At 48.3% G+C, this 10,916-nt stretch overlaps 1 protein-coding gene across 2 annotated transcripts; it reads left to right on the top strand.

Annotated features, from left to right (window-relative positions):
• Positions 1 to 1,593: 1,593 nt before the first annotated feature.
• Positions 1,594 to 10,463, top strand: LOC118880879 (respirasome Complex Assembly Factor 1). Of its 2 annotated transcripts, none has more exons than XM_036825029.1 (4): positions 1,594 to 1,894; positions 3,454 to 3,557; positions 8,552 to 8,681; positions 9,918 to 10,463. In XM_036825029.1, exons 1-4 carry the CDS (start codon positions 1,775 to 1,777, stop codon positions 9,957 to 9,959), a joined length of 396 nt encoding a protein of 131 aa, XP_036680924.1. In that variant the 5' UTR covers positions 1,594 to 1,774; the 3' UTR covers positions 9,960 to 10,463. The 2 variants fall into 2 exon arrangements, 1 of the variants encoding a protein (XP_036680924.1); XR_005016411.1 differs by lacking the exon at positions 1,594 to 1,894 and adding an exon at positions 1,916 to 2,226.
• Positions 10,464 to 10,916: the final 453 nt, after the last annotated feature.

Raw genomic sequence — 10,916 nt, 5'->3', positions numbered from 1 at the left:
CCAGCACTGCATGCCACCTATAAAATAAGCTTTATATCAGTGGTGCACATCCAAACTGGAGTGAGCTGGTTAGGCTTTACCACAGTTTTGCATATGGGAGAGAAACTGGTTCAGAGAAGGGAGGGCTGATAAGAACAAGATCCACGGGAAAGTTAGTACTAAAGTTGTACGTCCATGTCAGGTATATGGCTGTCCCACCAGGTACAGACAAAGTAATGTCTGTTGAAGTGTGTATCATCTTTGGGGTCCAGCCCCACTCAACCTACTGAAACAGGATCTTGGGATTGGGTTGTGGTAGAAAACAACAGCTATGGTATTCTGAAAAAGTTTCCTAGGAGATGGCATTGTTCACCTAAGGTGGAGAACTACACCTGAATGTTGACAGGTATGCAAAGGATGTTCTGACCTTATTGATATTCCTTAAGACTTCAAGTGTAAGATTAAGAGTGAGGATTTAAAAAAAAAAAAAAAAGGGCGGATTTCCTTTTTTTTTTTTTTTTGGCCTCGCTGCCCGGCTTGCAAGATCTTAGTTCCCTGACCAGGGATTGAACCTGGGGCCACAGCAGTGAAAGTGCGCGGGGCCCCAACCACTTGACCGCCAGGGAACTCCCCAGAGTGCAGATTTTGAAGTCAGACAGACCCAGGTAACCGTCGAGTGATTCTGAGCAAGTTTCTTTGCCTATATAAACCCACCACGTAGGACGATGGGTCTTGCTACATAGCACAGTGTGCATGGCACCACCTGGAGGGCTTACTGAAACGCTGATTATGGGCCCCACCCACAGAATTTCTGATTCAGTAGGTCTGGGATGGGGTCTCAGAATTCGAATCTCTAATCAAGTTCCCAGGTGATGCAGCTGCTGCTGGTCCAGAAACACACTTTGTGAACCACTAACCAAGCCCATAGCGAGGACACGATAGATGAATACCCAGATCTTCTGATAGCCAATAAAGTACTCTCGCAACTTTACTCCCCCGAGGAGTCCTCAGCTGGTTCCAACATGCTATACAGTCTTAGAAAATCATTTCCCCTCTTTGGATCTCAGGGCTCACATTTGTCAAAAGAGGGTGCTAGGCACGAGGAGACTAAGTTATTACAGGAAAGAGTTTACTCTGTGAACAAGGTCCTACGGGACTTGCAGGGTTAGGGGAGAAAACGAGCAAGGGCTAAATCCTGAGGGGCAACTTGGGGCTCCCGGGGAGCAAGGTTTGGGCTCGAAAGGACGCCTCGGGGAAGGTAGCGCCGCGTTCTGCCCCGCTGCTCGACGGGACAAGCTGTGGTGGATTGGACGACGCTCCTGTCCCAACCTCTGTTTTCGCCTCAGCCACCGTTCTTCAGTCTCCGCAGCACCTCCTCGCGCTCGTGTCGCCGTCCCTACCAAGATTGTCCCTTCCCTCTCACTCTACCGCGGGGCTGGCGGAAGCGTGCCGTCACTTCCCCGCGCGTAGAGCGCTTGCGCCGAAGAGACGGTCGCTCTTCCGCGTAGACGGCTGTGCGGCCACCGATTGGCTGCGTGGGCACGTCGGCGGGAGGACGCACGGCGCTGCGTTGTTCCGCCCTTCGCGCTCCTGGTCTCGGCCGAGCTAGCAGAGCCAGGGTGTTCGGCTAAGTGGGGGCAGCCTCAGGCGCGCCGCCGAACCGATCCGCTGAGCCTGTTGCCGCCGCCGCCGCCACCGCCACGCCCCGTGCGCCGTGACCCGCGACCCCAGACCCCGACCTCTTTTAGATCGGCCCGCGCGCCCCAGGCCCGGCCCGGGCGGCGCGCGACGGAGGATGAGCGGCGGGCGGCGAAAAGAGGAGCCGCCTCAGCCGCAGCTGGCTAACGGGGCCCTCAAAGTCTCCGTCTGGAGCAAGGTGCTGCGGAGCGACGCGGCCTGGGAGGAACAAGGTGCGGTGGGGCCTGGCGAGGGCGCACGTTCGAGGAGCCGGCTGGGACTCGGGACGAATGGACAGGCCCGAGCCTGCCCTGCCCCCGTCCGGGCGCTGCCGAGTGTTCGGGGTGGTGGGGCGGGTGGCCCAAGGGTGTCGGGGCGAACTCGGAGGGCCCGGCTGTCGGCTCCGGTCACTACGGAGTGGCCTAAGAGTGAAGTCGCCCGGGTCACGCGGGAAGCAGCAAAGAGGGGGGCGGAGGAGTTGCCCCCCCCGCGGGCAGGTCGGGTGCCTGAACGGCGAGAGCGAGCTGAATTCGATTCGATCTCCGCCTTTTACTCCCAGTAGGATCTTGAGTAAGTGACTTATCTTGTCGAATTAACTACTTAACCACCGTGGTTAGCACGAACAGTAACGGTAACAGACTTCTGCTGAGTACTTGCTGTGTGTTGGGCGCCCTCTGTGCGTCATCTCACTCAAGTCTCCGAACAACTCTGAAGTGGGGTACCGTGGTGCGGTAAAGCGTTTAGCACATGGTGAGGCTCACTAAAGGTGAGGTGCCAGTGCTTTACTGTTGAATGAGGAAACAGAATATTCCTAGTAAGTGTGAGAGTTGAGAGGGGAGACTGAGACCACCTTTAAGGGGTGAGTGTGTGGGGTGTGTGTGTGTGTGTGTACGTACGTACGCGAGGGAGTGGGGAAGAAACCACCAAATGTGTGTGAGGAATGGTTGGGGGACTTCAAGATGTCCTTCCTGGTCACACGCATTCAGGAGATCTGAGTGTAAGCACTTCCCCAACTCTGCTCCATCGCGTGGAAGGAACCATCACAAATTGCTTGATTCCAGTTGGCCTGAAAAGAATGTTAGATTTGCAATCTTTCCCTTTTTTTTTTGGACTGATGAAGTAGTTTTTCCTAGAGTTCCTGTAAGGGGGGGGATGGGAGGTACTTCCTGAAGGTGCCCTTGTCCTGCCCCCGGTGCTGCCCAGCTCTTGTAAAATCTTTCTGATTTGCTGTGTCATTTCTTTCCTTCCTTGTGTAAGGACTAGTTTCTGCAGTCCAGGGCAGGTCAGAAACCTGAGTCTTCCGTGTTCTTGTATGAAGATTAGATATGCTGGCACCTGCCTCCTGCACTTTGTTTCTAATCTCTTTTCTCTTTTGTGACTTACTCGAAATTCAGAGTGTGGGAAGGTGGTACTGAATTGGTTAACAGTCAGCCCTTCTGCCTGTGGATAGTCTGTTCATGTCTCTCCAGGTCAGATAACTGGCCAGTAGCTCAGTTACTATCACAGCAATTTCATTTTTGTAGCTTCTGAAAAAAAAAAAGTAAATGATTTTTCTAAAAATTGTTACGTAGAGCACAATGCCCTGGAAGCCATCACTTAAGATCACTAAATGCATCATTTTTTAACCACATTTTATAAGAAGATGTGGAGATTCAAGAACCATATACCGTTGCTTTTGGGGAAAATTTCTCTGGAACATGAGTTTAGCAGAAAGCTTTTCTGTTCCTCACCTATCACAAGAGGCTCTCTTGTGGCACCCACTCCAGATTATGCACACATTCTCTCTCTTTTCTACAGGATGAATTTTTAGATGTGATCTACTGGTTCCGACAGATCATTGCTGTGGTCCTAGGTGTCATTTGGGGAGTGTTACCATTGCGAGGTTTCTTGGGAATAGCAGGGTAAGTCTTGGGTTTTTTGTTTTGTTTTGTTTTTTTCCCTGTGTCTCTGTGTGTGTGTAATGACTAAATCAAAAAACTGGCCCCATGATGACACTCCTGGGTCTGATACAGCACTCGTCAGTTCCACAGGCTTGGGAGCAGCTTGGGTCAGGCATGTTACCTTTATGAAGATCCGGGTTAGTTTATTCATTCATGGGTCCATAGTGATCTCATGCAAGAGGTTGCCGTATTGCCTGTTGGCAGCAGGCATCTAGTTCTGACATGACCTTTGTTGTCTGTGGAAGTTTGGAAAGTGGAAGAGCTTCTAATACTTGATGACCACTCCGTTGTGCACTGTGCTGGATGTCCTGAATCTTGGACTTGGCAGAAGTTGCTTTAGGTCCCTCCTTTTTTTTTGGCTGCGTCTTGCAGCATGCGGGATCTTTAGTTCCCTGAACAGGGATGGAACCCGTGCCCCCTGCAGTGGAAGCGCAGAGTCCTAACCACTGGACCGCCCGGGAAGTCCCAGGTGCCTACATTTTAAAGGCAGTGAAAAAGTAGGAGATTAAGCCCTCAGTTTTTTATCGTGTGCCTGTGATAGCAGTTGACACCAGCTCCCAGTCATGGCTTAACTTGTTAACCAGTCACTGAGAGCAAGTCCGAATGCCCGCCAGTTTGAATTAATAGGATTTATGGAAATTGTCTTTTTCTTTTTTTTAAAGATGTATTTATTTATTTTATTTTATTTTATTTATTTTTGGCTGCGTTGGGTCTTAGTTGCGGCACGCAGGATCTTCGTTGAGGCATGTGGGATCTTTTGTTGCGGTGCGCGGGCTCTTCGTTGTGGTGTGTGGGTTTTCTCTTCTCTAGTTGTGGCGCGCAGGCTCCAGAGCGCGTGAGCTCTGTAGTTTGCGGCACGCGGGCTCTCGTGTTGAGGCGCACGAGCTTAGTAGTTGTGGCGTGCGGGCTTAGTTGCCCCATGGCATGTGGGATCTTAGTTCCCCAACCAGCGATTGAACCCAAATCCCCTGCCTTATAAGGTGGATTCTTTACCACTGGACCACCAGGGAAGTCCCGGAATTGTCTTAGGATAGGAGTCGTGGGCAAGTTATAGTAGAAATGGACAGTCAGGCCTCTGGGAATACAAACTGTCATACTCACCCATGGAAAATCACATATATTGTTTTAACCGTGATCACATACATCTTTTATTCCTTACTCTGGGGTGAAAAGTGTGAAATCGTTTCAAACTCATTTGAGTTGCCTGTTTTTTCAGAAGATAACCCAAAAGGAATGTACAGTCCCCTCTCCTAACTAAAGAGTTGTTGTTGTTGTATTTATTTATTTATGTATGTATGTATGGCTGCGTCGGGTCTTCGTTGTTGAGCACGGGCTTAGTTGCGGCGAGCAGGGGCTACTCTTCGTTGTGGTGCGCGGGCTTCTCATCACAGTGGCTTTTCTTGTTGTGGAGCATGGGCTCTAGGCACGCGGGCTTCAGTAGTTGTGGCACACAGACTCAGTAGTTGTGTCTCGAGGGCTCTAGAGTTCAGGCTCCGTAGTTGTGGTGCATGGGGCTTAGTTGCTCTGCGGCATGTGGGATCTTCCCGGACCAGGGATCGAACCTGTGTCCCCTGCATTGGCAGGCAGATCCTTAACCATTGCGCCACCAGGGAAGTCCCTAAAGAGGTTTTCGATTTATGATGCTGAGCAAAGCATTTGTCCAAGGAAACCATAAGAGTTTATCCTCTGACTGACTTTGACAGAGTGGACATTTGATGAGGACTCATTGAGGGTGATGAGACACAGGCAGGACCTGGGGTTCATAGAGGTCTTCTCAGGGTGGAAGTGGTATGTAGATACATTTTTAGAATGTTGGTCACCCTGTTTTAGCTTCTCTATGAGAAAAAAGCAGATATAAGGAAATGCCAGAGAAGGCAGAAGGCAATCTAAAGGCAAAAGGTAGTCTCCTGTCTTCCCCAGATCACTTTTCTAGGAGAGGATGACACTGGTTCAAACCCCCAGCACCTATCTCATCTTGTAGGAGTCCTACGGGATTTTTCCGAAGTCACCCAATCTGGAAATAATATAGCAAAGACTAGAGCTAGTCTAGTATCCTTCCCACTGTGGCAAATGAGTAAGGCTGCCCAGATTTTTTTTTTAAACTTTCTGGAAAGCTCTGGATTCAAGTTCCAGCTCTGCCACTTTCAAGCTACATAATTTGGAGCTCACTTTCTGAGACTCAGTTTCCTCATTAAAATGGGGGCAATAAAGAAGTGCCTTCCTCATGAGATTGATGTGTGAATTAAATGAGATGATACAAGTAAATTGCTAAATGTAGGGCTTAGTACATCATAGGTACTCCATAAGTGGTTCACTACAATCATATGATTAGCTTTACAAAGAGTGATAAAATATGGCTGGCTATTGAGAAAGCAAGAAATGGGGTGTCTGCAGTGAATTCACCTTGGAGTGGCTTACCCATCATGCCACTTTCTCAGGACTGCCTGTTTTCTAGGGTTCAGTCCCACACTGTCCTGCCAGAGCCAGTTTCTCTCACTCCAAAGGAATCCCTTCCCTCCTTTGGTTGGCACCTTTTTCCCAGCTCTTGGAAAGTGCCCAAGGACATTGATTTTTCCACACACACCCCCTTTCCTCCATCTGTCTGACTCAGCTGCCTGGTGCTCAGTTGTGGTGACCGTCTCCTTCCCACTTCCCGCCTTCGCTGCCCTCTGTCTGGACCCCCACTTGACTTCTCTTCATTTCTGGTGTGGCCACCAGTTAGGGCCTATTAAGGTAAAGCCATTTCCTTGGGTCTCATTACTTAAAATTTGCCTGGGAACTGAGTGTGATGGTTCTGCTCTGTCTGCCGAGGTTTTACATTATTGGAGAGAGGTTCTATTCATCCCTTTCTGCCTCTCTGTCTCTCATAGAGCTTGGCACATGATTAAGAGGTGCTCGGTGAATGCTTGTTAAAATTTTTGAAAAGCTGAAACGAGTTCCCATTGACCCTTGGAAGCAGAGTCGTATATTACCTTCCATCCCTGAAGTCAGTATTTGTTAGAGATTCATTATTTCGTTAAAATTGTAACTGGAGTTTTTAAGATAGAATTGTTAAAAATATATTTGAGAGTCAGTCTTTTTTTTTGGCTGCCCCATGCGGCATGCAGGATGTTAGTTTCCCCACCAGGGATCGAACCCCTGCCCACCTGCAGTGGAAGCCGGAGTCTTAACCACTGGATTGCCAGGGAAGTCCCCAGTATGTTCATTTCTTTGTCCACCCATTTGCTATGTCATTCTCTCCCATTTACAATACAGAATTTATGCCCATCCTTAAAGCTCAGTGTGAGCCTTTCCAGTCCTTTCCTGACCCCTCCCCCTTATACACCAGACTTTTAAATGCCTTTGTGTCTATGAATTCATTTTCTACTTAATGTGTGCCCCTTGGAAGGCAGGGCCTATGTCAGCCCTTTTCTCTCTCCCTGTCATCCTTTATCTCTTTCCCTTATATTTTCCTTTCTCATCTCACTAAGCAACCACTTTACAGCTGGAGACTGTCAGTGAGTCTCCAGTCACTCTCCAGCCCTAGCTTATTAGCTGAGCCCCAGAGTGACATTGCTAAGTCCTAATAGTAGGCTCTGTCTAGAGCCACTAACTCAGCCTGTCCAAAATGGAACTCCTGTCAGAGGGAGGTGGCCAGATTGGCTGGGTCCCAAGATTTCTAGTAGACGATAAGGATATGGCCATGACATAGCCCAGCCAAGGACTGTACTTCGTGTGAAATCCAAGAAAAACCATCTGTCCTTCCTGACTCCCTGTTTCTGTTACTGGACCCATGGTTCTCCCAGGTCCTTAGGCTTGAAGCCTTTGGGGATTCTTGCCTCCCCATTCAGCCATTTTCCCAGTCCCTGTCCTCAAACTTTATTTGTACTTATGTCCTGAAACAGGTCTAAACCAGCCTCCCAGCTCCTTTTCCTTCCACTCACGAGAAAGCCCATACTCACAAACTAGACTTCCTGGTGTATGTACACCCTACCTCCTTGTTACCTTGCTCAGACAGCCTCAGGGTCTGTTCCCTGCCCCGCCCCCCCATACCAATTTACACTCCTCATCACCATCATACTGCCCTGCCCTACACCAGCCCACACTTATCTGCTAGGAGGAACCTGTTCTCTCTGCATTTTCTCCTGCAGCCTTCAGAAGGGATGTGGCCTAAGGCATATAGTCCCCCATTGGATTAGGTGCCGTAACTGGAAAGATCATAAAGAGAGTTTTGATCACTTTATGAATATTACTTTTACATAGTGACAGTACCAAGAGATCAGTAGAGCAGAGTGATGTGTTACTAGTCGTGGTATTCTGATTCCTGCATCAGTTAAATCATACGTGATAGGGGTCAAAGACCTTCCTGGAAGTGCTCACAAACCTCTGGTTTCAGTTCCACTCTGACTGTTTCTGGCCCCTAATAGGTGGTGAGCTGAGGGCAGGAACTGTCATGTTCACCTCTGCATCAAGTGCAGTAGCAGACAGTGGACATTCAGAAATTGTCTCCCGTTGGGAATTATGCAGAGGCTGCTTTACTATGCCCTTGCTTGCTCAACTAGGCCATGAAGCAGCAGCTTAACATGTGTTTTTCCCATGCCACCCTCCCCCCCGCCCCCGAGCTGGAGCTACCTGGAGGCCCATGTCAGGTGCTGGACCTATTTGGGGTTGTTCAGCAAGCAGCCTTCTGTCTTACTTCAAGGGGACTTGGAGAACTTATATGTGCTTTATTTTTATTTTATTTTCTGCTTTTGCTGGTCAGCTAAAAAGAGTTTCTCCTTTTTTAAGTCTCTAGCACAACCAAGTGGGCAGCTCCGTTGAGGGCCTAGGCGTTTGTATGTATTATTTCATTTGCCCCCATAATAGAGTTAACTGTGCAACAGCAAGTGCCCTGATAGAGCTGGACCATGTTGGCGGGAGTTCTCAGTCTTCCAAGCTTACAGTTTATGTTTGGTGCTTGTCCTCCCTTGCTCCAGATTCTGCCTGATCAATGCAGGTGTCCTGTACCTCTACTTCAGCAACTACCTACAGATAGATGAGGAAGAGTATGGCGGCACGTGGGAGCTCACAAAGGAAGGGTTTATGACATCGTTTGCCTTGTTCATGGTATGTGTAGCTGATAATTTCACAGCAGGTTTTGTCATTTCCTGAGATGTCAGTTATTCAAGGCGAGCCCCTTGATTGAGTTACAGTGTGTGATTTGGGTACCATTTTTCAAGACTCCTGAGGCTGGAGGGCATGTCCTTTCTTGAGTTAATGTTGTCCCAAAAGATGTGGTGTGATACACTGTATAGGCTCCCTGTGGTGAGCAAATCCAGAGCTCATTGTCAGTTTCTACATCTAATTCTCAACTCTGGCTGCATATTGAAAACTGGAAAACATTTAAAAATATATTCATAACAGCCAAAAAATGCAAACAACCGTCACCCGATGAATGGCTAGATAAAATGTTATATACCCATACAGTAGAATATTACTTGGCCATAAAGAGGAATGAAGAACTGGTACATGCTACAAGGATGAACCTTGAAAACATTATGCTAGGTGAAAGAATCCAGACACAGAAGACCACATGTTGTATGATTCCATTTATGTGAAATGTCCAGAATAGGCAAATCCATATGGATAAAAAGTAGATTAATGGTTGCCAGTGGCAGGGGTAGGAGGGGAAATGGGAAGTAACTGATAATGGGAATAGATTCTGTCTTCAGGGTGATGCAAATGCTCCACAATGTTTTCACAACTCTGAATATACTAAAAAACCTCTGAATTATATACTTAAAAAGGGTAAACTTCATGAAATATGAATTATATCTCAAAGTTATTTTTTAAAAATTATAGAACCTAGCCCAAACCAACGAAATCAGAATCTCTGGGAGGTGGCGCCCGGGCATCTCTCTGTATGTTTTTAAAGAGCCCACAAGATTGCAAAGGCGAGTCGGGTTTGAGAACCTCTGCTTTACTTGATATGAAGCTGACAGGGTATGATGTAGTTTTGTTTTCACGTTTGTTGCTAATGCTAACACTTACTAGCAGTACAGTTTGCTTTACCTGTATCATTTCCACACCCATTACTCTAAGCCCTCGCACTCTGGTCTCTGTTTGGCAGGGGGAGAGACTTGTCCAGGGTCCCTTTGGGAGCACAGGACGGTGGTCCTGGGCTCTATTAGAGAAAGCTTGATTTCAGTGAAATTACGTAAGCCCCCAAGCAGCTTATGCATTGGATAGCCCCCGGGAAGTACACTGTGCGCACATTCTTAGGATGCTTTTGTTTGTGGAGTGGGAGCCTATGTTGACCCTGTTGGTGAGGGAGCCCATGAACGTTGCTTGTTTCCTCTCTAGGTCATTTGGATCATCTTTTACACTGCCATCCACTATGACTGACGGTGCACAGTCCCCACCTGCTCCCTGTCCGGTCCAAAGGACCCTCTTAGTTACACCACAGAAACACGATTGTTGGGGGGCACCCCAGCCACGCGGAACCTGGAAGACCCGTGTTTCCTGGACCGAGAATCAGTGTGTTGGGCGTCAGTGTTTTCTGCAAGGGTTGTGACCTGAAACTTTTTAAAGAACCATCCACCTTTTGGGGAAGCATTTCTGAATTGTCCATCACCAACCATTTCTTCTTGGATACCATCATGAAACACCTGTTTGCCGATTGGAGCTGTCCTTTAATTTGGTGCACCTCTGGATCCGGATGAAACATTAAATTGTCTTCCTTTTCCATCAGGTGTATGGTTTTTAAACTATCAAACATTGGCATTTCAAGTCTTCTGAAAACAGTATGGCAGTATGTGCGTGGTCTATAGCACAGTACAAGCAGCATCTAATAACAGTTTTCATTGTAGAATGTTTTCAGATACTTGAATAAATCAGATCTTTAATTGAGCCCCTGTTGGTGATACCTGGTAAAGCCTTTCCCACCTCACCTCTAGCCTTAGAACCCAAGAGGAGCAATAGAGGTGGTGCCCTCCCATCCCCTTCCCTCTTCCCCCTTCCCTCTTCCTCCTCTCCCTGCTCCCTTAACAGCTCTATCCAGGCTTCTTTCCCTTAATGTGCAGCAGGGAAATCAAGGGCTGGAGTTGGTGTAGGCTGTGGCCTTGACTTTGTGGATGGAGGGCTTACCACCTTCCGATGCCCTGACGCTCCCGCTCGGCACTGAGGGACAGGACTGAGCTCACTGCAGCGTGCTAGGCTCCGATGGTGTCTTTTGCATTTGGCTACAAGACGGCAAGGCTGTTGTAGCCGAGAAAGCTTAGCCAGGTTCAACTGATGAGCCACAAAATGAAAGATCTGAGAGCTAGGACTGTCCAGAGAAGGGGCTTCATGGGGACGTGGAGG

This window comes from Balaenoptera musculus, chromosome 15 (assembly GCF_009873245.2).
Source record: "Balaenoptera musculus isolate JJ_BM4_2016_0621 chromosome 15, mBalMus1.pri.v3, whole genome shotgun sequence".
NCBI lineage: Eukaryota > Metazoa > Chordata > Mammalia > Artiodactyla > Balaenopteridae > Balaenoptera > Balaenoptera musculus.
The sequence above is the reverse complement of the archived record's forward strand: the minus strand, read 5'-3'. Positions and strand labels throughout refer to the sequence as shown.

Coding starts and splice junctions, on each gene's coding strand:
- LOC118880879 (XM_036825029.1), top strand. CDS start 1,775: ATGAGCGGCGGGCGGCGAAAAGAGGAGCCGCCTCAGCCGCAGCTGGCT. Junction 1,895..3,453: donor CCTGGGAGGAACAAGGTGCG/GTGGGGCCTGGC, acceptor TCTTTTCTACAG/GATGAATTTTTAGATGTGAT. Junction 3,558..8,551: donor GGTTTCTTGGGAATAGCAGG/GTAAGTCTTGGG, acceptor CCCTTGCTCCAG/ATTCTGCCTGATCAATGCAG.